This window comes from Marmota marmota, unplaced genomic scaffold (genome assembly GCF_001458135.2).
Source record: "Marmota marmota marmota unplaced genomic scaffold, marMar, whole genome shotgun sequence".
Taxonomy (NCBI): Eukaryota; Metazoa; Chordata; class Mammalia; order Rodentia; family Sciuridae; genus Marmota; species Marmota marmota.
The window spans coordinates 4,828,201-4,855,417 of record NW_025999925.1 but is presented as its reverse complement, the minus strand read 5'-3'; the positions used below and the strand labels follow the sequence as shown (position 1 = coordinate 4,855,417).

Genomic DNA, 27,217 nt, shown 5'->3' with positions numbered 1-27,217 from the left:
AATGTCTTACTTTTGACAAATTGCTATCAATCAGTTTTTAGAATCACATTTCTTTTTTTAAATTTTGTGTGAATGTAAATTGTTTCCTTCATTTGAAATTTAGTTTTATTTGTTCATGTGGAAAATAATAAAAACATTTATTTTGACAGCTTGAAATAACTGAGAATGTTGCAGATATAGGATGTGTAACTGTTGTTGAACATGAGCTTTCAAACACAGATGTATCTACTCAGGAAGTAAAAGAAGAAAAAAATTCGAATACATCATCATTTGTAAGTATCCATGTTAATGTTTTGTCTTTTGTCCTTTGTTTACTTTCAAAAGACTATAGGGTTACTTTGATTGCTTTAAGTTTTCAGTTCTTTGCTGTTTCTCTCATGTATGGAGTTGTTAGTATAAATAGTAAAAGTTTGGGAATAGTTGTGGATTTTGTATTTGACTTGGAAAGCATTGGTTTTGTGTGTGTGTGTGTGTGTGTGTGAGTAGAGCTCTTAATGTCCCTGTTGACTTTACATTTGATCTTAGCCAAAAGGCTAATAAGTGATAGACTTTTATATGAAAATTCTATTGCATTAAATCTATGTCAAATGTAAATTACTTAAAATATATTTAGTTTCATTTTGTTTGCCATTCTTCCATATTTAGTATTTAACCTTGTTTTTGCAAATGAACACTTGGAATTGTCCTTTTTTTTTGGCACTAGGGATCGAACCCGGATGCTTTACCACTGAGTTACATCCAACTTTTTTTTTTAATCTGGGTTCTTACTAAGTTGCTGAGGGCCTTGCTAAGTTGCTGAGGCTGGCCTCAAACTAGCAATCCTTCTGCTTCAGCCTCCCAAGGTGGTGGGATTACAGTGTGCCATCAGGCCCAGCACGGAATTGTAACTTTTTGAAAATGCTTTTAATGATATATAATATACACATTGTATAGTTCACCCATTGAAAGTGTTCTGTTCAGTGATTTTTTTTAGTATATTCACAGAGTTGTGCAAGTATGACAAATCAATTTTTAGAATATTTTTATCACCTCAAAAACAAATTTCATATCCATTTGTAGTCACTCCTTATTTCCCCTGCAAATCTCTATAGGCTTATGGAACAAATTACCAACTATTTTTTTGATACTGGGAATTGAACCCAGGGCACTTTACCCTAGAGCTATATTCCCAGCCCTTTTTTATATTTTATTTTGAGACAGGATCTCATAAAGAACTTGCTGAACTCGAACTTGTAATCCTCTTCTTTTGCCGTAGCCTCCCCAAGTAGTTAGATGTGCATCACTGTGCCCAGCCAATTATCTGCTTTTTGCCTATAGATTTTTCTTATTCTGGACATTTTATAGAAATAGTATAATATTGTATAATGATCAGCAGTATTTAAAGGTCCCCGTTTATTCACATTTTGCCAACACTTATTTGACTTCTTTTGATCTATGCTTGTGAGTGTATTGTCTCATTATGGTTTTGATTTGCATTTCCCTAATGACTAATGATGTTGAGTATCTTTTATGTGTGTATTGCCCATCAGTATTTTTTTGGAGAAAATGTTGATTTAGATCTTTTATATTTTTATTTTTTTATTTTTAGTTGTAAATAATAAATAATTTACTTATTTATGTATTTATATGTGGTGCTAAGGATTGAACCTAGTGCCTCATACATGTGAGGCAAGTACTTGCTCTACCATTGAGCTACAACCCCAGCTCCCAGATCTTTTTTAATTGGTCTATTTTATTATTATTATTATTATTATTATTATTATTATTATTATTTGAGTTGTAAGGTTTTTTTTTTTTTTTTCGTGGTGTGTGTGTGTGTGTGTGAGATACTGGGGATTAAACCAGGGACCTTACACATGCTAGGCAGTTGCTCTACCACTGAGTTACATCCCCATCCCATAGAATTCTTTAATATAGTCTAGGTACAATTCCATTGTCAGATGTATGATTAATAAATATTTTCTTCCATTCTATGAGCTATCTTTTCATGTTCTTGATTATTTGCCTGAAAGCACAAAAATTTCTACTTTGGATGAAAGTCTAATTGGTTTTATTTTTCTTCTTTTTGGTACCAGGGATTGAACCCAGGGGCTCTTAACTTCTGAGCCACATACCCAACCCTTTTTATGTTTTATTTAGGGACAGGATCTTGCTAAGTTGTTTACGGTCTCGCTTAGTTGCTGAGGCTGGCTTTGAACTTATGATCCTCCTGCCTCCGCCTCTCAAGTCACTGGGATTATAGGTGTGCACCACTGTGCCTGGCTCCTGATTGATTTTGTTGTTGTTGTTGCTTTTGCTTTTGGTGTCATATCAAGAATCCTTTGTCAAATCCAAAGTCATAAAAGTTTACCACTATTTTTCTTCTAAAAGTTTTATAGTTTAAGTCTTTGATCTATCTTGAGTTAATTTTTGTAAATATTGTGATAATCTTTTTATCCAACTTCCTTCTTGTATGTGACTATTCAGTTGCCCTAGCACCATTTGTTTGAAGAGACTTCATTGAATGGTCCCAGCATCCTTGTCAAAAATCAGTTTATAATAGATATATGGGTTTATTTTGGGACTGTTAATTCTTTTCCATTGACCCATAGCTATCCTTAGGTTAGTGATGCTACATTGATTATTGTTGCTTTGTACTAAGTTTTGTAGTTGAGAAGTGCAATAATAAATACAATAAATATTTTATTATTGTCAGAATTATTTTGGCTGAGTCCCTTTAACTCCATATGAATTTTAAAATTAACTTGTTAGTTTCTACAAAGAAGTCAGGTGGGATTATGTTTGGAATTTCATTGTATTTATAGATCTTTTGGAAGAAGTTGCAGCCTTAACCATGTTGACTCTCAGTCCATGGACATGGGGTATATTCCTTTTTTGGAAGATTGAATCCAGGACCTCATGCATACTACAAGCATTCCACCCACCATTGTAGCTCTACCACTGAGCTACATCCGTAGTCCTCCTATTTATTTAGAACTTCTTTGATTTCTTTCAAAAATGGCTTGTAGTTTTAGAATGTGAGCTTTGCACTTCCTTGCTAAATTTATTTCCAAGTGTGCTATTATTTTTACCATTATTGTAATTGGAACTGTGTTCTTAATTTCACTTTTGGATTGTTTATTGCAAGTATATTGAAACAAAATTGATTTTTATATATTGATCTTGTATCCTGCAACTTTGCTAAACTCATTTTTCAGTGGATGCCTTAGTATCTTCTCTGTACAAAATCATATAATCTGCAAATACAGTTAGTTTTACTTCATGCTTTCTAAAGCACCACAAACTGAAGTGGCTCAAAGCCACAGAAATTTTTTCTCTCAAGGTTCTGAAGTTTAGAAGGAAGCCCCAAATCACAGTGTATTGGTTCTTTCTGGAGGCTCTGAGGGGGAAATAATTTCATGATTTCCATGGTGGTTGTTATTGGCAGTGCTTGTCATTTCATGATTTGAGCAGCATAATTCCATTCTCTGCCTCCAATACCACACGGCATTTTCCCTGTTTATGTGTCTGTGTCTTTTCTCATCTTCTTATAAGGACACCAGATATATTGGAATAAGGGTCACATATTTTTGTGGGGAACACAATTCAGCCTGCAACACTCTTTGATCTGAATGCTATTTCTTTTTCTTGCTTAATTTCCCTGAGTAGAACCTCTAGTTAAATGTTTCTTAGAGAGTGGACATTCTTTTTTTTTTTTTTAAGTCTGTACTTGGGATTTAAGCTGGGGGTCCTTTACCACTAAGCTACATCCTCACTTCTTTTTATTTGTTGAGGAAGGTCTCACTAAGATTTGACTGGACTTGAAGGATTATAAAAGTGAAAAAGTAGAAATGGTTAGGTGTACAAAGCAGTATGATTAGAGTTAAAACTTACATTTAAGAAGAGGTAAAATTAGAAGCAAGAGAGAAAAGAATTTGCTATTATTTTCTTCTTGTTTATGAAATATTATGAATAATCATAAATTTAAAATATTATTATAACTAAAGATATAGAAAGATCTATAAAATGTAGTACTTCTTGAGAGACAGTGCATGTGTTTGGGGGAAATACTTCTGATGTTCCCTATCTTTTCCTCTTTCAGGAAATAACCACAGGTGAACAGACCCAAGATGAACCAGGTAACTGTTAAGGAAACTGCTAAAACTACTTGATTAGCACTAGCACAGTGATTTAGCATTGGTCATAGTGAATGAGTCACTTTGCTGAAGAATTGAACAAAAATGTTCTGGTGTTGTATGTTATCTTTATTATAAACTTAAATCCTTGGGATACTACTTTTAAAAGGTGAGCTGAAAGTTCAGAAAAGTATTTGTTGAGCGTTTCCTCTTAATTTGCACAGATGAGGACATTTTCTTTGAATGTATTATTTATGGGAGAAAATGGTTTAGTAAATAAGAGCCACCAGTTGATGATTTTTTAAATTTGTAGTGTATAAACTGAACAAAACACAGCACTAGTAAGGGAATAACAGAGGATATTGAAACCCATTGCTAGAAAATAAACAACGGAGCTAACAGTCTTTTTAAAGTAAACTAATTGCCAGATTTGTTTTTCTGTTTTAATTTTGCTATATTTCCTCACAAGGTACCAATGATGGAAGTACTGAAGCTGCCATAACTTTACTAACAATGGGAGATCTAGTATTGCAGTCAGAGATCAGCACTGAACAGGGTGATGGTAAGAGTGAAAGCTAAGTCCTACCAATGAGAAAAAAAACTTAAAATCTGTTAAGAAATTACACCCATGTTTTGAATAAATAAGCCTTTTACATTTGAAATTGTCATCACTGTTGTTTTCCAGAAATGGTAATACTTATGTGTTGATCCATCCTCCCCCTCTTGCTATCTTTTCTTTTTAGATTGTACTGGAAATTGAACCCAGGGGCACATTACCAGTGAGCCACATACCCAACCTTTTCTATTTTTTATTTTGAGACAAGGTAATGCTAAGTTGCTTAGGGCTTTGCTTAATTGCGGAATCTGCCCTCAAACTTGAGATCCTCCTGCCTCAGCCTCCCTACCACTGTGCCTGTCCTCATCCACTGTCAGCCCGTTTAGGTGTGGTGAAAACCATTTTGAGATAGTGCATTTAGTTTATTAAGAATAATTTGAAGCTGGGTGTGGTGATACAGGCCTGTTATCCCAGCAACTTGGGAGGCTAAAAGGATCAAAAGTTCAAGGCCAGCCTCAACAACTTAGTGAGGCCTTAAGCAACTTAGTGAGACCTTGTCTCAAAAAATTAAAAGGGCTGGGGATGTGGCTTAGTGGTTAAGCATCCCTAGGTTCAATCCTTGGTACCAAAAAGAAAAGAATAATTTGGATTCATTGAATAGTTGCTCTAATGGCTTATGTTTATCATCATAAGCATCATTGGTTAATTGAGGTTATTTTGTCACTTTATACTCGTTTCGTTAGCAAAGGATTTGCTGCTTGAAAAGATTTTCACAATCATTGAGAGAATTTAAACTGTTGTGATAGTTTGGACAGAAGCCAAAAGACAATGCCAATCTAGATTTTTTTAATATATTGAGCTGGACTTACAAGTTATGGTCTTTGCCATTGATTATCTTTAACTTCATTAAGTGAAAAATCATGCTAATTGTGTTTCTGGTAATTACTTTGTTAATGACTTATCTGCCATTCATTTTAGTTGTTAGATGTTTATGCTTGTTACACTATATTTATTAGGAAAGTATGATTTGTGTTCCCTATACTATAGAGCTTCATTCTCAATGACAGAGTATTATAGTAACACTTGTCACAAATCTTGAAGACATAAAATATAGATCTTAAAAGCTAATAAATGAAGACTCTTGAAATCCATTCAGCATTATGCAATTATTGGAAGTAATTAAAGAAGAGATCAGGGCTGGCATTGTGGCTCAGTGGTAGAGCTCTTGTCTAGCATGTGTGAGGCGCTGGGTTCAATCCTCAGCATCACATAAAAATAAATAAAATAAAGGTATCGAGTCTAACTACAACTAAAAAAATAATAATAATTTCAAGTATATAGGCCATTAATTTTATAAAAAAGGCGGGGGGATGCATTACTTTCAGTAGCACAAAATTTTAGTCATAAGAATTATTAAGCTCATTACAGGTCAAATCCCCAAAATGAAATATGAGATCATGAATTTAAGTTTGGATCCAAAAAGAACAATCTTTAATAATAACATAGAATTTTATAGTTATTAAATGTTGAAGAATTAATTTTCACTTGGATATCTATTTATACTGGGTCAATTTTAATTTCCTATTTTTTTCTGCAGTAGGAGTATGTGTGTTTCCTGATGTTCATTCAAAGGATAAAAGTCATATCCCTTTTATCCCAGATAATGTAAATCACAAAATTGTTCATGAATATCAGGAGGTTTTTTCACCTGTCATTAGTACATCTCCTGCATCATTTGAAGAAAACAAGATTGTACTGGAGGAACAAAGTACTAGAGAAGAAGTTGGTTTAATGGAAGAAGTCAAGAAGAATGCTACGTTGACCAGGTTTATTTTATATTCAATTATTAAATGTTATTAAACCCATCATAAATTTAGTTAATAGATTTGAGTAATGCTTGTAACAATGTTAATTTCTCACCAATTAAATTACAAATTGGTTGACCTAGAGTTTAATGATTTATTTATTAAAGTTATAACAGTGTTATCTGTCTTAGAAGATTTAATTTAAAAGATTTATGTAAATGTATTCTCTCTCTGTTCTACAGATATGTTCTACAGGTTTTCTTCTCAAGACCTCCAGTAAATGTAGTAATTAGTAATTTTAGAATTAAGAAATGAACACTTAAATATACCATGATATCTGAACGGTATTGCGTTAACTGCAATCAGTGTGAGAGAGTAAGAGAATTCTTTAGTGATTCATAAATTTCTATTATCTTTGTACATTTTAGGAATACAACTTCTAAAGTGACCAATAATTTGAGAATGAGAAGTAGATTTGTCAAACCAAAGCCAAATCTTGAGAAGGTTTTACGGACCAACAGGTTTCATGCTGATCAGAAAGTTCCCGGTTTTTGTGTTTTAAAAGGGGAAGAAGTAGAAATTCAAAGAGGTAAATTTTATTTTTCACTTACAAACTATAAAATTGCTTTGACACAGAAATGATATTAGTATTTCAAAGGGATGATTTGTTAAAATTATTTTAACTTTGTTTTTAAATACAAAATATCACATGAGCTATAAAATAAATCTGCCAACTGGTTTCGGTAATTGGTATCATTTTGCTGTATTTGCCTAATCAGGTTTTTTCTTTTTTTGGTGTGTGTGTATGTATGTGTGTGTGTATGAATACTCAAACGTCTCTTAGAAAGATATACATGACTAAGATATAACTCGGTGGCAGAGCACTTGCCTAGCACGTGTGAGGCACTGGGTTCAATCTTCAATACCACATAAAAATAAATAAATAGAATAAAGATATTGTGTCTAAGAGATGTGTTTATCTACAAATGAATAAATAAAGCCATGCTGTTCATCTGTAACTAAAATAAATAAATAAATAAATAAATAAGGTTTAAAAAAATGGGAGGGTATACACAGAAGACATATGGCAAAAAATTTGATATTGCACCCAAAGCTTAATGGGCAGTGGCCCATGCCTGAAATCCTAGCAGCTTGTCAGGGCTGAGCAGAAGGATCAGGAATTCAAAGCCAGACTCAGCAACTTATCAAGACCCTAAGTAACTTAGCAAGACCCTGTCTCTGAATAAAAATTTTGAAAAGGGGTGGGGATGTGGTTCAGTAGTTAAGGGCCCCCAGGTTCAATCTCTAGTGCCGCAGTCTGGCTGGACACAAAATAACCGAGCTGCCATGAGGCATTTGTAGATTCAAAACAGGAACTGGGGACTTTGGGTGCACTATCGAATTTTTTGCCACGTGTCTTCTGTGTATACCCCTCCCATTTTTAAAATCTTATTTATTTATTTATTTATTGTAGTTACAGATGGACAGCATGGCTTTATTTATTTATTTTTATTCATTTGTAGATAAACACAATATCTTTATTCTATTTATTTATTTTTATGTGGTGTTGAAGATCGAACCCAGTGCCTCACATGTGCTAGGCAAGTGCTCTGCCACTGAATTATATCCTTAGTCATGTATATCTTTCTAAGAGATGTTCTCTGCTTATTTTTAAATTGAGTATTTGTCTTTTTATTATTAAGACTTCTTGGTCTGTGTGTATACCTCAAGGGTAGAGTACATATTTAACATCCGCAAGGCCCTGAATTTGATTTCCCAAATCTTAAAAAAAAAAAAAAAATTCTTTGTTTCAGTATCTTTTATTTTTCAAGCTTAATATATTGAAAACATCTTTTAATATAATCACACACCACCCTATTTAATTTTTTAATTTTTATTTTTTTAAGTGGCCTTATTATATTGTGATGTACCTGTTGACTGCTTGTCCACTTCCTTTTCTGTCTCCCTTCCTGTCCAATGGCCCACCCCCTGTGGCAATACTAAGACCATGGAAAGTAGTGCAAACAACAGGCTACCTATATTATATTGATCTCAGGTTTAGAAGATCTGGATGTTAGCGTTATCTTTTACCTATTTTGGACTCACTGATTTCTGGGATTTTCTTTCATCCAGCAATGCCTGTGGTGCAGTGTTCTTATGCACTTAGTTAATTCATTCTTATTCTATCTTGAGCAATATCCAGAAATTTTCACTCTGTTGAACCAAATTGTTCTATTTATCTAGAAATATTTTCTTCTCCTTTATGACATCTTTGTCATACAATTCCCTTCCCAAAATCTCCCCTAAGGTGGACCTAGCCAGGCTTCATCTATACTCTGTACCTCTTTTGGGTGGGAGTTTTTAACAACAGTATTATTTTTGATGATAGTACTAGAGTACTGTTACCATAAAGTAGGGACACAATTGCTGTGGCAGCCAGGAGTGAAATGTATTACAGTACAAGATTCATTTAACATCTGTTTACTGTTCAGAAATCTCATTGGCCAGAACCATTCTGCTGCCATGTTGATTTTTGGATTAAGAAGAGTTTGGAGGAGTTACTACATAGTGGTCTATTGTTTAAGAGAGAATGTTTCTAATATGGAGATTTTTAGCTGTTCTGTTTTGAACTGTATCTTACGTGTGTGTGTTTTTTTTTTTTATTTAAGAAACTGAGAAAAATGCTTCCAAAGCGACAGAATTAGGAGAGAAAAGCCTTGGGCAAGTTACAACAACAGAGAGTAAGGAGCAGAACAAATTGGCATCTGTACATGATATCAAAGGGACCAGTATTTCACAAGAAGCAAACTTAACAGAAAGGTAAAAGAGGGAATAGAGTCTGAAATTCAGTTCATATTCTCTTTCAGCTGTATCCAAAGGCTATAACTAAGAATTTGCTTGAGGAGTTCTGTTGCATCAAACATATTTTAAAATCTTGAAAATCATTAAATTGGATGATCAAATTACACCAATCTCTAAAAATAATCCCATGATGGTTTGCCTGATTTCAGGTAACATATACTACAACTCTCTTTCAGAAATGAAGATCAAGAGGAGAGATCTCAAGAGGTTGAGATAGTGTCAGTTACTCCAGTTGTTTCCTCTGAGCAAGGACCCCATACCCTTGATTCGGGTAGGGATCTTGGTGAGAGTTCTTTTGAAGAGCCCCTGAGAAAGAACACAGAAGGAGACAGTGTGCTCAAACATCATGTGCCAGAGGTAAAAGAACAGATTATAAGAAGGGGTAGGAGGGGTTTTTCCCATTTGAAAAATTGAAGTATAATTTGCCTGTAATAAACTTTACCCTTTTTAGTTTTAGAAGTTCTCATGTAACCAGTATGTGAACAGTTCCATCATCCTTATTTCCCACTTGTCTTTTATAGTCACCCTTCTCCTTCCCCACCAGCTCCTGATAGTCACTGATTCATTTTCCCTATAGTTTTACTTTCGTAAACTCTACTGTGGTAGAATTTCAATAGAGTGTATTTAGTCTCTGGAGCATAGAGGTAATAGAGCTGTTACTCAGGATTGTTATTAAGAAAAAATTAAATAAACATACACAGAGAATTCATTTCTTGTTTCTTAGCTCCTGGATCTGAGGAGTTTATTAACAGCAAGTATTATTGAGGTACTGTGAGGTGTTGGAAGATAAATCTTCAGGAAACTGCTGACTAAATGAATGATTAAACTTGGTTTGAAAGATACTTTGTTGCAGATTTGAACAGGACTCTGTACCAGTTGTCCTCCACCCAGTCAAACCAATCTCATTTCTGGGAATGAGGCCCAGACAATAAGATTTTCTTTTAAAAGTTCCCTAAGTGGGAGAATGCTTGATCTTGAAGAATGAGTATAACGGTCAATAAAAGGGTGAAGAACACGTGTAAAAAAAATAAGATGTGAAACAGTATGACATGTTCAAGGACTATAAATCACTGAGTTGGGTTGGCACCATGGTATATTTCTGTAATCCCAGGGACTTGGGAGGTAGAGGCAAGAGGATCACAAGTTTGAGGCCAGCCATAGCAATTCAGCGAGAACCTGTGTCAAAATAAAAATTATAAAGATCCAGGGAAATAACTCAGTGGTGGTAAAGCACCCCTGAGTATAATCCACAGCACCATGCTCCCCAACCCATAAACTCAACTTGAGGCTGGGTATGGTGGCACACTTTTGTAATTCTAGCATCTTGGGAGGCTGAAGCAGGATTGTAAGTTTGAGATCAGCCTCAGCTATTTAGCAAGACCCTACCTTAAAATAAAAAAATAAAAAGGACTGGGGATGTAGCTCAGTGGTAAAATGCCCCTAAGTTCAATCCCCAGTATCCCCCCAACCACCCCCTAAATCACTGAGTGAATATAAATGAAGAAAGTGGTTAGAGAGGAAGTTAGGAAGGCAGCCTACAGGCCAAATCATAAAAGGAGTTTGATGACTCCCTAAGGAATTTGGCTCCTTCCATAGTTGAGATTCCTGCCCATCTCCAACTTTTAAATTGTAGCCTTTTATTTTGAAATAACTTGAAACTAAGAAAAGTTATAAGAATCTTACAAAGAATTCATACTTTTCCCTTGGATTCATTAATTATTAACACTTGGCTTCATTTGTTACTCTGTCTTGCTATCCATCTCTATAGATAAATACTTTAAAAAACTGAAGCATTTGAACCAGGGTTGGTGGCACAAGCCTATGAGTGACTAGGGAGCCTGAGGCAGGAGGATCACAAAATCAAGGGCAGCCCCAGCAATTTAGCATGACACTCAGCAACTTAGTAAGATTTACTTTCAAAATAAAATATAAAAAGGTCTAAGGATGTAGCTCAGTGGTAGAGCACTTGGTCTAGCATACACCAGGCCCCTGGGTTCAAGTCCTAGTACTTTAAAAAACAAAAAAAAGCAGCATGTAAGTTGCAAACACAAGCTGTCACCCCTAAATAGTGTGTTTGTATCTTCTATCTATTAATAAAAGCAAGGATATTCTCTTACAGAGAAGTAAGAGTACTCTTCTCACAATTAGTATTATCATACTATTTAACATTGATTCAATAATATTACTTAATATATTGTTCGTTTTCAGGTTTCACCCTTGTCCCAAAGATGTCCATTAGAGCTTTTTTGTTTTTAACTGAATACCCAATCAAGATTGTCACACTGCATTTCATTGTCATTTCTTCTTACTCTCCTTAATCTAGAGTAGCTCTCTTTTGTTTGTGAACTTAACATTTTAAACAATTTTAGATGGCTCCACAGTATGAATTTATTTATTTTTTAAATATATATATATATATATATATATATATGTGTGTGTGTGTGTGTGTGTGTAATATATATATTTAGTTGTTGATCGACCTTTATTTTATTTGTTTGTATGTGGTGCTGAGAATTGAACCCAGTGCCTCACATGTACTAGGCAAGTGTATTACCACTGAGCCACAACCCCAGCCTCTGATTTTATTTTGATTTTTGGTACCAGGAATTAAACCCAGGGGTACTTAACCATTGAGCCACATCCCCATCCCTTTTTTATATTTCATTTAGAGGTGGTTCCTCACTAAGTTGCTGAGGCTGGCTTTGAACTCGCATCCTTCTGCCTTAGCCTCCCAAGCTGCTGGGATTACAGGCATATACCACCATACCTGGCTCCTGATATTGTTATTGGATTCAGTGTTTAGGCAAGATTACTATGTAGGTGATTTTGTCTTCTTTTGTATTACATGTCAGACTGAGCACTTGGTCAGAATGGTACTTGACAGATTTCTTCATTATAAAAGCATCTTTTCTACTTTGTAGTAGTAAGTTATCTGGAGAGATCTAGCAACCTGTTACCCAATAATTTTGGCATCCCTTGGTGAATCTTCCCTGAATTAATTATTGACAGTTTGCAAAATGAAAGTGTTATGATTTTAAGCACTGGAGAATTACAATCAGGGTTGCATTTTAAAATGGTGTTAGCAGTTCTGTGGAAAACAAATTGGAGGAAGCCACTCTGGAGACGAGGAGAGCAGTTTGCCTCCATTCATATGTCACTTACATATGGCTTGTGTGATCAGAGAGGTTGAGGGATTTGGGTCTCCCTATTATGTCACTTCAAAAATCATCTCAACTGGAAAAATTGTATGTTTAAGATAAGTCATTGCATTTTGAAGTTATCTCTTCACTATGTATCACATTGTCAGGAAAACTTTTTAAAACCTAACTCTTTCATTTTATTTTTTTATGGCAGTGTATACCAACCAGTATTCCAGAAGTCCAACAAGAGAGTGTAATCAATTCTGAAGACCTAACAGGTATAATAATCTGCTTCAGTGAGGTATCATAGTATTAATTAATATGATTTTTTAATTTAACTATGGAAAACACAAATTCTTTTTTGTTTATAGTGTTTATAGTTAGGCAACAAATAAACTATTTTGTATATCAGTTTTGTTATTCAGAATTATAAATTCTTCCGGCTGTGCCCTTTGTGAAATTATTCTTTTGGTTAGTAAGTAATTTATCCAGAAAGATCCAGCAACCTGTTACCCAATAGTTTGGTACTATTCACGACAATTATTTGTAGTGATGCTTGGGGGTATAATTTAGTTTTTTAGTTTTGATGACAAGTTGTCATGAGGCTCTCTTTTTAGAGATGAAATAAATGATTTTTTTGTTATTTCATGGTTTAGATTTTCATTAATAACATTTCAACTTCGATAGTGAATCTGTTTGCTGATGTACAAGATGGAGAGGAAGAACAAGCATTCATTTTAACTCTGGTAGAAATCCCAACCAATGCTACAGAAGAATTTACGGATGCTGCTCAGTTAATGCCAAACCCTTTACTACCAGCACCCATATTGGTCAAATCCATTAATACTGAAGAAATAGGCGATATGAGGTAAGAAATGAGTTAACTGTTTCTTCTAGGGGGAAAGATGCTTTATGAATCTGATAGTATTAATTGAATGAACTTGTCCCTGCCAGTAATTTGTATTGATTGTGTAGATCTTAAATTATGTGGTAACTTAGAGAAAGAAAAAAAAAAGTAATGTGGTTGATGAAGGTTGAAGGTACCATTTAAATGAAAATTAATATTTTGTTTTGACAACCGAAAAATTTAGTAGCCTAGATTATAGTGACATCTATTACAAATATAGTTATATACACATAACTGAATACACATTCACAGAAAGTTGGGAAAAAAATAGTACAGAGAAGAAATACTTTTGATTTTTAAATTTTTTTGTGGTCCTGGGGATTGAACCCAGGGCCCCCACACATTAGACTAGTGCTGTGTCACTGAGCTACACCGGTAGGAATACCCTTTACCCTTTTTTTGAAACAGAGTCTCACTAATTTTCCCAGGCAAATTTGCCTTAAATTTGTGATCATCATGCCCCAGCCTCCCAAATAGTTTGGATCATAGGTGCCTGCTGCCATCCCCATCTCAATTTCATATATTCTTGATACTCTTAATTCTTTCATGTAGAACTGTTAAGCTGTATTTTGATTACCATTGGAAAACTTATGAAGTAGCATTAGAAATTGAAGCCATTCATATTAGAAAGGGACTTTTTAGATTAAAAGTTTAAAGACATGAACACATATACTTCAGATTTAATTAAATATTGGGAGATTAGGTTGTGAGCCTTTAAGTATGAATGCAGCTCAGAACTAGAATCTTAATGACCGTGATCTTGAATTTATTTATTTGGAATTTGGTTTCATTAGAAATTTAATTGGAATAGCTCAGTCTTTAACATCATTAAATAACTTTTGATTCATTGATTTTTCTCTGCATTTTTTTTCTACGCAGTAAGCGTTTACCACTAACTTTAGTTGGTCAAGATGCCATATGTTTATCTAATTCTGCAAGAGATGCTTCTGAACAGCCTCCTGCTAATTTGGATCTTATATCAAGGAAGAGATCTCATTGCACGCTTGATGAAAGCAACCATGTTTCTCCTGCCAAAAAAAGGTCTCTCACTTCAGGAGATGGTTGTCAACAATATACTTCTGAGGTAAGATAGACTCTTTAGGTAAGTGCGATGGCCATAGTGGAAGAGACATGTTTCTATTTTTTCCTTCTGGCTCTTAAAACCTTTATAGATACATAAACTTAGTTCAGACACTTATCATCATAAATAATAGATAAGGCCTGTTTGGGATTATCACTTTTTTATTAGTTCAGTGTAAAAATCAGTTGACCTAATTGGGAAAACTACTCTCAGTTCTGTGATGTAGGCTGAAAATAAGGCCAAAAGTATTATGTAGACCTGGATCTTAGCTCTGCCACCCAACAGCTATAGAACTGTAAATAAGATACTTTACCTCTCAGGATTGATTTTCTGATGTATAAAATAATAGTAATATCATCATAATGTGTAAAGTTTTCCATTGCTCTTAGAATAAAACCAGAGCGTCTGAACCCCTGTATATAGTTTTACCCATTTCTGTCTCTAGTCTGATTTTGTGCTAGTTTTCATCTCACTTTCTAGCCACATTGGCCATCTTTCAATTCCTTTAAATGCGCTATAATCCTTCATGTCCCAAGGCATTTTGTTTGCTGTCCCTTCTATATGAAACATTACCTTGTAAAACATTGCAGACTGCTCTAGCTCAGTCATCAGTGCCTCAAGAAAGTCAAACTCCATGATGTAGATTTAATCACTAGTCATCATGTTGTAGGTTTCCTAGTATCCTCTTGTTTTATTTCTAATACTATTCATAATTTGTAACTATACTATGACAAATCAATTGAAATTCTATTTCTTCAAAGGGAGAGCTGAAGACCAATAGTTCTTAGATGAGAGCAGATACAGAGGAAGTATATTTTCATGTTTATGATAGGTAAAAAAAATTGTATCACAGAATAGTTTTAGATTCTCTTGTAATGAGTAAGATTGAACATCGTTTCATATGATTTAGAGCCATTTATGTTTCTTTGACTATGAAATGAATTTATATTCTTTACACATTTTTTTAAAAGAGTGTTGCTATTTTCTTATAGATCTGGAAAAATTCTGTGAGATAGATATGGTAATGAGCAGCAAATTTTTACCTCCAGTTTGTCACTTATCTTTTATTTTAATTTTTTTAGTTGTAGATGGACACAATACCTTTATTTTTATTTATTTATTTTATGTAGTGTTGAGGATCAAACCCAGGGCTTCATATATGTGAAGCAAGCGCTCTACCACTGAGCTACAACCCTAGCCCTCATTTATCTTTTGACTCTGTGTTCTTAGGCAGATTTATTTAACTTTTTACAGTACTAAAGGTAACTTTTTTTTTTTTTAATGAAAAAGATTTTGTTTTAATTGTATATGGACAGCATGCCATCTGCATTTTATTTGTTTATTTTTATGTGGTGCTAAGGATCAAACCCAAACCCAGTGCCTCTCAAGTGCTAGGCAAGTGCTCTACCACTGAGTCACAACCCAGTCCTGCCAAGGTTAACTGTTTTTTGTTTTATTGTACGAGGGATTGCACTCAGGGATACTCAACCACTGAATCGCATCCCCAGCCCTATTTTGTATTTTATTTAGAGACAGGGTATTACTGAGTTGCTTAGCACCTCGCTTTTATTGAAGCTGGCCTTGAACTCAGTATCTTCCTGCCTCAGCCTCCCGAGCTGCTGGGATTATAGGCATGTGCCATCACACTTGGCTCAAGGTTAACTTTTTGATGGAAGAGTTTTCAAACCTAGACAGAGATAGACAGTAGAATATAATGTATTCCCATGTACTAGTCACTAGTTTCAGCAATTTATTAGCATTCCCTGCAGAGACTGTTTTGATTTTAAAAGTATAGTTAGTGACATATGAAAAAGATCATAGTATATTATCAAATACAAAACATTATGAAATAACATTACCAGATTATAATAGGTCTAAAATATGATAACTGTACATTTACGAATATGTAAGAAATAGTCTATTGGCTTACTTGTGATTTTTGTTGTCTAACTTTTGTTTTCAGTACTTTAACAATTAAAAGAATTTCTTATGCAGAATTCTAGAATAATACATAGAGTGCATTCAAAAAGACATGCAGCTAGATGTGGTGGCGCACAGATGTAATCCCAGTAGCTCGGGAGGCTGAGGCAGGAGGATTGTGAGTTCAAAGCCAGCCTCAACAAAAGTGAGATGCTAAGCAACTCAGTGAGACCCTCTTCTCTAATAAAATACAAAACAGAGCTGGAGATGCAGCTCAGTGATAGAGCACTTACCTAATACGTGTGAGGCACTGGGTTTGATCCTCAATACCACATAAAAATTATAAATAAAATAAAGTTATTTTTAAAAAAATGAAGAATAAAAAAGAGCTGGGGATGTGGCTCAGTGGTTAAGCACCCCTAGGTTCAATCACTGTTACCCCCCTCTCCAAAAAAAAAAAAAAAAGACATGCAAACATCAATCTTTTCATGTGTGGCTTCTGTGAAATCCTTTGAGTCTTAAAATTTCCAGCTAATATTACTGACTTATGTAGAGTTTATTTTGGTGTAAAGAAAAGGGCCAACTTAAGTTTTCCATGATGCCTTTTCAATTGTTCTAACACCATATGTTGAATAATTCATCTTTTTTCCACTGATGAAAACTATACTTTTTTCAGTTATCATCTCCATATATATTTGTATATCTTCCTGGACTTTTTTAATGTGGATTTACCTGGTCTTCCAGGGACAGTCTCATACTATTTTAAGTATTGTAACTTTGTGCTTTAATATTTTATAGGAATAGTCTCTCCTCTAATAACATATACTTTTATTCTTTTTTCAGACTTCTCATTACTGCTTGTGTTCTCAAATTTATATGGATTTTAGTATTAGTTTGTTGAAGTCTTTAAAAATTGCATTAATGTTATTCAGAAAGTTCTCTTAATTAGAGAGAAAATTCTCTAATTAAGAATTTTCTTAATTAAGAATTAATTATTAATTAATTTGTCAGATGAACATAAGGAAAATTGACAATATAATTATAATAATGAATCTTCCAATCAAAAAACATGTCTTTCCATTTAAGTGTTGCTATGTGTCTTTTCAATTTTATTTTAAGCTCTTATAGAATTCATACATTTCTTATTATGTTATCCTTGAGAACTTAATCATATTGTTTTTATCATTGAGCTCAATCACTCTCTTTTCTCTCTAATTAAGAGAACTTTCTGAATTTCCTCATGTGCATTCAGTTGATTTGAGATTTTGTAGGTTAACAGGCATCTCATCTGCAATTGGAATTTCAATTCTACTTTTTAAAGTCCTAATTTTTTTCTGTTTTATTTATAATGACTGATATAAGTAAAAAATAATGTTAAAAAAGTAATCCCAAAGTTGACATCTTTTTCTTATTCCTGATTAATGAGGATACTTCCTATTAAGTGGGATGCCAGCTTTCACCTTTCAATGGTTATATTTTATGGCATTAAGAAAATGTTACTAGGTGTGGTAGTGCATGCTTGTAATCCTAGCAGCTCAGGAGTCTGAGACAGGAGAATCTCAAGTTCAAAGCCAGCAATTTAGCAGGACTCTGTCTCAAAATAAAATAAGGAGCTAGGAATGTGGCTCAATGGTTAAGCGCTGTGGGTTCAATCCCCAGTACCAGAGAGAAAAGAAGGAAGGAAGGTTGAGGCAAAAGCATCATTTGAGCCCACAAGTTAGGACTAGCCTGGACAACATAGCGAGACCCCATCTATATTAAAAAAAAAAAAGAAAGAAAGAAAGAAAAGAAAAAGAAAGGAAAAAAACAAAGAAAACATATCTAGTACATTTTATTTACTTTTTTCAGGAATGAATAATACTGTTAATAAATGCTTTTTCTCCTTAGGTCTGTTGAATTATAATAGATTTCTAATGTTGAATCATCTTTACATTCCTGAAACAAACTATTTGATTATTATATATTTGCTAGTCTATTGATGTGCTACTTGTAATATTTAATTTGAGGGTTTGGAGTGTAGCTCAGTGGTGGAACACCTGCTTAGCATGTACAAGGTCCTGGGTTCAACCTCCAGCACCACACACACACACAATTGTACTATTGCACTTGACATTTAAGTGTGATGTTTATTTGGTATCGATATTATGCTTGAGATAAGAGGCATTTGGCAGCTTTCCCTCTCCTGTGTACCAGTTTAACAGTTGCCAAATCATTTCCAGAAATGTTTGCTAGAATTTCTATAAAACATTAGTGACTCTAGAGCTTCCTGGGAGATACATGCCTTCTTTATAGAAAGGAAAGAAGGGAATGGAGGGAGGGAATTTTATTTAACAAATAGATTTCTAAATTTTTTTGTAAATTTTCTTAAAACAGGTGTGTTCAGAGAAATTAAATGTTTTTGAGGAAACAGGTGAGTGAAATAAATTTTAACATGATCACATTGCTAAGTACCTCTGATTATTTCCCACACATTTTGAGCTTGAAGCACTCTTGCTCACTTTTTTTTTTAAAGAACCTTAATTTTATTGTCAGTATTTACTCTCCTATTAAGACATTGGATTTGGCATATTGATAGCCAAAATAAGCTCCTTTCATCCTGTAATTAATGGAAAAACATAATGACTGTACAAAGATTTTTTTGTAAAAGCTCAGTAACTGCATTTTAGGAATTAACTGAGTAGTATGAAGGCAGTTGTTCTTATAGCTCCTTAACTTTGCCCTGAATTTTTATTATTCCTCATTTCTTTGAGACTTACCATTTCTTAGGCCTGTTAAGCCATTGCTGAACTATGGCAATGGTTAAGAACTTTTTAAAAAATTTAATTCTCAAGAATTAAAAAAAATTATTAATGGTGGCATCTTTGTAGAGTTAGAATTCAAAAAGAAGGGTTTGATGATTTGAGGTTTTTGTTTGTTTGTTGTATGGTGCTGGGGATCAAAATCAAGGCCTCATTCATGCTAACTAAGTGCTCTACTACTGGGCTGCTCCCCAAGACCTGGTTCTGGCTTTTTAAAGACACAAGATAATAACAATGTCATTGGCTTAATCTTAATTGTCCAACTTTAATTGTGAAACTGTAATCTGGTTACAGTTTCCAGCTTTTAGAAATGTTCTAATATCTGTTTCATTTATTTCCTCCTCTCTGATAAAAGTGTTAACAGATCACAACACTCTGAAGTATTAGTGATATAGTGATATATCATATGCCATCCTTTTTAAAAAAATTTTTTTAGTTATAGGTGGACACAATATCTTTATTTTATTTTTTATGTGGTGCCGAGGATCGAACCCAGTGCCTCACGAGTGCGAGGTGAACGCTCTCCCTCTGAGCCACAATCCCAGCCCCTCATATGCCATCCTTAATCATGTTTTGTTTTGTTTTTTAAAGGTAGGTATACTTACCAACTTCATTCTTTTTTCAGGGAGCCTAGGACATTCTCACTGGGAACTGAGCCTTAGAAATAGCTATCTAAAGGGAAATCTATTTTTTATTTTTTGTTTAACAAGAAATTTCTCATTTCTAACTAACTGCTGCTTTGGGTTTTATCTACTATTTAGGAAAATAAAACTCTTTAAAGCTAACCTGAGTGTTTAAGAACCTGTGGGGTTTTCTTTTCTACTAGACTACAGATACCCAAGTGACCACCTATATTTTAGGTTGGTTTAGCTTCTATAGTTTAAAGAGTCTTAGATTATTTTAAAGTGATCATCCTTTCATTTTGATAGTTCAAGATATATTTTTGGAAAAAAAACTTTTTATAGTAATACCACTATTTTTGTCAAAGGTGTTACTATAACTTTTACTCAGTTATTTTTAATTTTCCAAGTAACTCCACTAATTATAATTTAGGCTTCTCTTATTAGATGAGGTTTGTTATAAGATACCATGGTTTTTCCCTTCAAATATTGCAATTAAAATATAAGTATTAATTTTAATATACATACTTACCATTTGTTCTCTTTTTTTGAAGGGGACTCTTACAAGGAACGAGGTATTTTCCCTACCTCAGGATGCACACGAGCAACTCCAGAACCTCAAAAAGAGAAACTTGAAACAACTTCTCAGAATGTAGGGTCTAGGTCTGTTGGTAGAATAAGAGATATGTGTATAGAAAAGAATATGCCTCAGTTGCCTCAGGATGAGATGGTTGTATCTGATAAAGAAAAAGGAACAGATTCTGCTTCTACATCTGAACAAATGGGTAGCAGAGTGGCACCTTCAAAAACTCCACTGTCCAGGTATCATGTGCAAATCTTTAATAAATATTCCGTTACCTCTCTGAAAAAATATAACCTATAGCTATAACACGAATATAGAGATGAAATTCAATACAAAAGTTGATGTTTTAAAAACATGTTCTCTATCAGTAATATAAAGAAGAGCATCTTTGACCTTTTTTTAGATATATGCACACATTTTTCCCCAGATTGTGGTTATTGTTTAGGTCATTATGCATTCTGCCATATGTAGTTGCTAATGCACACATTGATGATAAGAGACATAGAATTGGTACAGAGGTATTGCTGGAAGTTGTTTTATTGAATTCCCAAATAATGTTTCATTTTCTTTCCTTATCTCATTTTCCTTATCTCATATTAAACCATGGCTTGCTTTCTATAAGACTCAGAGTTAAATTTAAGCCCAAAGCCAACTTCTCCCACATTGTTTTTTCTCATACTCTAGAAGTGAGTCTTCTAGGTTATCAACAATTATTGGTTTGTCAACAGCATTCAAAACATTTATATGGGGCTGGGGATGTAGCTCAGTGGTAGAGTGCTTGCCTAGCATCCATGAGGACCTGCATTTAATCCCCACTATTGCCAAAAAAAGAGAAAAAATTTACATGGTGAGTGGAAGGGAGGCAACATACAGTAGCCTCCACTAAGGGGAAAGGACATGTCTTTAAAATGCTTATTTAATAAATCTGTTGTTTGTATTATCTAAACTATATAGAAAGTAAAGCTCAGTGATATATTTTCTGTCTTTAGAGTCCTACTGAAAATAGAATGAGGGGTTTGGATTAAAACAAGCTGAGAGAAGCAGTGTTCTAGAACAGAGGGCAGCAAGCTTGTTATATAAAAGGTCATATAGTACATATTCTAGGCTTTGTGGACGATATGGTTTCTCTTGCAGCTACTCACCTTAGCTTTGCAGTTACAATACAAAAGCAACCATATAGGGCTGCAGCTCAGTGGCAAAGCACTTGCCTAGCACATATAAGGCACTGGATTTGACCCCCAGCCCCACATAAATATAAATAAACAAACTAAAGTTACTGTATTTATCTACAATTAAATATATTTTTAAAATCCCCAAAAGCAACCATAGACAGATGCACATGGCTGTTTCAGTAAAACTTACTTACACAATCGTATGATTGGACCATCATTTGCTCTGACCTCCTGTTCCATAGCCATGCTTCTCTTAAGTGTGATCATATTTGAGAACTTGTTAGAAATGCAGGACTCAGATCACACTAGCATTTCAGTCAGAATTTTCACTTTAATTACGTTGCCAGGTGATTGATATGAACTTTTCAACATGGGAAGCTCTACTCTAGAATAAGCCTTGACCCTGTCAGAGATGTATGTTATGGCTTAGTGACACCAGTACATAGTGAGTGTGCCATTTTAGCATTAGTAGAAAGAAGATAGCATTAAGAATATGTCTTCCTTGGATATTCGTGAATATCTTTACATTTGCATTTCTAGGCGTGGCAGAAGACCCCTGGGATTTTTATCTTTAATATGCTCAAAGAATAATTTGGAATCTGACGAACCTACTCACGTCCATAGTAAGAAGCGCGTAAAACCTCTTATACCTGTATCGAGGAGGAATTTGAAACGATCTAATCCACTTAGTGAAGGCGAGAAAAAAAATCAAGAGTCCTCTGATCTGCTTCCATCTCCAAGTGTTGCTACTAATACACAATCGGAGAATATTGACAGTTCATCAGCTCAGGTATGTGATAACTATCATATTTTATTGTTTGTATAATAAAATGAGTTGAATATTAGACTCAGGAAAAATATGGTACTTTTGTTTTCATTTGGGTATCAGAAATTATTTCAGAACAATTCACATCAGTTTTCTCCCCTGTCAAACCCTCTATCCTGGAAAAAATAACATATTGGATTATGAAGTTACACCTAGTTTAGTTCAGAACCATAAATGGACACTTAATTGCCATTTCTTTTATCCAATTGCTTCTGATTTGTGGAAGCAAAATGAAGCAGTGCTTGCATTTTGTTTGCCTTAGGACAAATGTCCTGACACCCACAAGGATAAACTAGAACCTTAAAACTAGAATTAGTGTTTCATTTCTTTGTATCCTGTAACTGTCTAATGGCAAAAATTTGTGAACCTTGTGAATCTTGATTATCATTGCGAAATTATTTTATAGAACGGTTATAATTATTAGTAGTAAGGCAGTGCCAGTTTAATCATATCCTTGCCAGTGTTAGATATTAAAAACACTTCAAAATTTTTTTCTATTAAATATAATGATGGAGAGGTGAAAATATAATTTTCACTGTTTTATTGTTTTAATTGGCATTTCTTTAGTTACTAATGACTTGATTTTTTTCCCATATATTTACTAGAATTTTCTTTTGTATTTTTTGTTGATTATTTTTTTGCTGCGTATAGCTTATTATTTAAGAAATATTTCTCCAGAGCTTTAAATTTTTCAGTAATCAGTTTTAGAATTTTGACTGTGTTCATCCAAGCGCAGTGGTATATTCCTGTAATCCCAGCTACATGGGAGGCTGAGGCAGAATTGCAAGTTCAAGGACAGCCTAGGCAATTTAGTATATAATATGAGGCAAGAATCTCAATTACATTTTGTTTTGAATTAAGTAATATTTTGTACATGTTTCAAGATTTATACATGTTTCAAGCACTCTACCATTGAGCCAAAACCCCAGTCCCTGTTTGTTTATTTTTATGTGGTGCTAAGGATCGAACCCAGTGCCTTACACATGCTAGGCAAGTGCTCTATCACTGAGCCACAACCACAGCCCCCTTATTACTTTTTATTTTGAGATAGAATCTTGCTAAGTTGCTGAGGCTGGCCTCAAACTTTTGATCCTGCCTCAACCTCCCAAGTACCTTGGACTACCAACACATCTGTCTGTATCCTACTTTTTTTAACGTAACAATATGTCTTAGAAACCTTTGGAGAATAGTGAAGAGCTTCTTCTCTGTCTCTATCTTCCTTAATTTGAATTTTTCATTTTAAAATAATTGTAGTTTCACATGTAGTTAGTTGTAAGTAATACAGAGGAGTTCCATCTTCCTTTTATCTGTTTTCCCCCATTGGTAATGTTTTGCAAAATATGTTCCAGTATTGCAACCAGGATATTGACATTGCTCCAGTCAGAAAGCAGAACAGTTCTCTATCACTGCAAGTGTCCTTTGTATAATACCCCTTTAAGATGCACCCACTTCTTTTTCATTTCCACTCTCCACCCCACCCCCTTTTTGTGTGTGTGTGTGTGTGTATGTGCTGGGGATTGAACCCAGGGACTTGTGCATGCTAGGAAAGCACTCTACCAACTGAGCAGTATCCCCAGCCCTCCACTCCCTTCTTAACTGCTGGCAAGTTGTTCACCATTGAATTTATCATTTCAAGAATGTTACATAAATGGGGCTGGGGTTGTGGCTCAGTGGTAGAGTGCTGGCCCAGCATGTGTGAAGCACTGGGTTTAATCCTCAGCACACGTATAAATGAAATAAAGATACTATATATTCACCTACAACTAAAATATATATATATTTAAACAAAAAAAAGAATGTTACATAAATGGAATCATACATTCAAGATGGCTTTTTTCATTTAGCAGTTTCCTGGAGATTCTTCCAAGTGGTTTTATGTATCAATAGTTTGTTGATTTTTTTGTTGCTGAATAATATTCCCTACTATAAATGTACCACAGTTTTACTTATTCATTTAGCCATTAAAGGACATCTGAGTTGTTTTGATTTTTTGCTGTTATGAGCAAAATTGTTATGATCATTCATGTGTATGTTCCATATAAACATTAATTTTTATTTTTCAGGGATAAGTGTCCAAGAGTACCCTCATTGTTTTTAATGACTATATGGTATTCCATTATTTGGTTGTATCTTATAATAATCATAGTCTAGTATTCTTAGGCATTTAGGTTGTTCTTAATTATTTGTTATTTTAAGCAATGTGGTAATAGCTTAACTTAAAAATGACTCATTCTTGCACATATACCCATTGGTTTAATTCCTAGCAATAGAATTGATTTAAATTAAAAGGAATGATTATTCCTTTGATAGGTACTGCCTGATTGTTCTCCATATGGATTTTATTAGTTTCTATGTGATTTTTTTTTTGTGTGTATGTGGTACTGGGGATTGTGCGTGTAGGCTAGTGCTCTACCACTAAGCTATACCCCCTGCCCCTTTTTATTTTATTTTGTTCAGGCTGACCCTAAACTTGTGATCCTCCAAGAAGCCTCAGTCTCCCAAGTAGCTAGGTTTATCAGTGTTTGCCACTATATCCCGCTCATGCTTTATTTTCAGTGACACATATATTGATATAATTTGACAGTTAAAAAAAATTATTTATCTTTTCATACTGATTTGTAGAAGTTCTTATTAGGGAAGAAAATGCCCTTTGGTGATATAGAATGCATTTTTTTTTTTTACACATGCCCTTTGTCTTTTATTCCCATCTGTTAGCTTTTGCTGTGCCTTACCTTTTGCTTTTGTGTAGATGAATTTATCAATTGTTTCTTTTATGGCTTCTGACTTTCAGGTAATTTAAAAAGATATCACTCCTCTCCCAAACCAGTATTTTACTATGGCATATTATAGTACATTTTTTTGTGGTTGTTTTAATTAATGTTTTTACATTTAGGTCTTTGGATTAATCTAGAATTTATGTTGATAAAATATAGGTCTGGCTGGGTTTTCATCCTGTAGTGGTTATACAGCTCTCCAAAATCAGCTCCTGAATAATCTTAACTTTTCTCATTTGTTCTTCAAAATATAACTTTCATCAGATAATAAATTTCCATGTTATTTCTAATCTTCTGTTTTATTGATCTGTATGTATTCCTGTGCCAATACTATGCTATCTTAATTTTTTATAGATTTATAAGTGTTTGATAAGATCTCTGATTTGTGATGCCTTTGGGTGCTTTTCTGTTTTATGGGTCTATCTGTTGTTACATCAGTAATTGAAGTGTCATTTACTGATTCAACAATGTTATGTTTTTCTGTGTTATTACAACTTTTTCTTGAGAGTTAAGATGAAGAAATGGATCTTGAATATCTTATAATTTGCCAAATCATGTCGAAGTGTTGTATATTTAGGATGCGTCCAATTTTATTGTTATAACTGATGTAACAAATTACCTTACTGTTAAAACTCTGTTGTGTTTAGAATTACTTCTCCCCCTCCCCCCGGTGATGCTGGGGATCAAACTCGGGGCTTTTGTGCACACTAGACAAGTACTCACTAGAGATATGTAAATGTTGTATTGCGTATTTATTTTTATTACCTTTTTAGGTTTCTTGTGATCAGCCCTTACTGAAAGAAGAACATAAAAGTGGCCAACACCGGGCACCTGATCAGGAGCCAACCACAGTCTCTGAGTATTTCTTCAGTGATATCTTCATTGAAGTAGATGAAACAGAATGAAACAATCTTTTGGGTTTCTTCTTCTTTTTTTCTTTTTTTAAGCATTGGAATTTCCAGAATCAATCACATCAGCAAAGCAGCATTTAGAAAAACGCATCACTGTTTATTTTTCTTTAGGTCAAGTTTGAACATCTAATGAGCTCAAGTTAAAGCTTTTATAATTAATGGAAAACATTGCTGAGGTTTCTTTGCTTCTGATTGATTCAGCATTTTGGAAATACCAAGCAATTAAGACTGCTTTCTCAGAAATAACAACTCTTGTTTACATTTTGACGCTTCCTGTTTTGAGCACATGTGGACATTGGGAATATTGTGGATTAATGTCTGTATAAATCAGTGCCCGACATTGGAGGTTGATTGTATTTAACATTCAGTGAACTTCTTTTGTAAAGGTTTTTGTTTTTATTTTCCTTTTTGGGGGGATGATGAAGGCCCTTTCAGTTGCCTCCAAGTATATGAAAGCAAATTGTCCACTTGTATGGTAAAGTTAAAAAACTTTTCTATTATCAGTTGTGTATCTGACTCACTCAAAAATATGTATTTTTCTAATTCATGGTGATGTACCATTAGTCCTAATTGAAGAACTAGTATTTAAATTTACTATTTATAAAGTTGATACATCAAAGAGCTTATTTATTTTTAAATTTTTATTTAAAAGCATACTCAGTTTTAATTATATGCACCCCTCAGATTGTGGGTAAAGAAGGCATTAACAAATTTTATGTTTGTCTCCTTTCCCTCTTTATTTGTAGATATTTAAAATGATATAACTAAAAATATTTGGGTAGTATGTATGGTTTAAATGCTTTTTTTCCTCATAGTTTAGTATATTGACTTTGTACTGTGAATTTTTATTTTTCTTATTTCATGGGTAATCTCAGGATTTTCAGGGAGAGAAAAAACTAAACTTCACTTAGGAGACAAATTCTCACACAAAACTCAGTCTTCTGTGGGGCACGGTGGCACACGCCTGTAATCCCAGCAGCTCAGGAGGCTGAGGCAGGAGGATCATTAGTTCAAAGCCAGTCTCTACAGTTTAGTGAGGCTCTAAGCAACTTAGTGAGACCCTGTCAAAATTTTCAAAAAAAGGGCTAGGGATGTGGCTTAGTGGTTAAGCACCTCTGGGTCCAATCCCTGGTATCAAAAAAACAAA

At 34.1% G+C, this 27,217-nt stretch overlaps 1 protein-coding gene across 1 annotated transcript in view; it reads left to right on the top strand.

Annotated features, from left to right (window-relative positions):
* Bdp1 (B double prime 1, subunit of RNA polymerase III transcription initiation factor IIIB) overlaps positions 1-26,570 on the top strand; it is a 90,089-nt gene extending 63,519 nt beyond the window's left edge. Inside the window, exons 26-39 of the mRNA XM_048800109.1 lie at positions 150-272; positions 4,082-4,118; positions 4,585-4,677; positions 6,269-6,497; positions 6,905-7,065; positions 9,146-9,296; positions 9,515-9,695; positions 12,693-12,756; positions 13,166-13,346; positions 14,265-14,469; positions 18,760-18,796; positions 20,359-20,626; positions 22,100-22,349; positions 25,933-26,570. Of these exons, the coding sequence (XP_048656066.1) occupies positions 150-272; positions 4,082-4,118; positions 4,585-4,677; positions 6,269-6,497; positions 6,905-7,065; positions 9,146-9,296; positions 9,515-9,695; positions 12,693-12,756; positions 13,166-13,346; positions 14,265-14,469; positions 18,760-18,796; positions 20,359-20,626; positions 22,100-22,349; positions 25,933-26,064 (2,112 nt within the window). The 3' untranslated portion in view covers positions 26,065-26,570. The remainder of the gene's footprint in view (positions 1-149; positions 273-4,081; positions 4,119-4,584; positions 4,678-6,268; positions 6,498-6,904; positions 7,066-9,145; positions 9,297-9,514; positions 9,696-12,692; positions 12,757-13,165; positions 13,347-14,264; positions 14,470-18,759; positions 18,797-20,358; positions 20,627-22,099; positions 22,350-25,932) is intronic.
* The last annotated feature ends 647 nt before the right edge of the window (positions 26,571-27,217 follow it).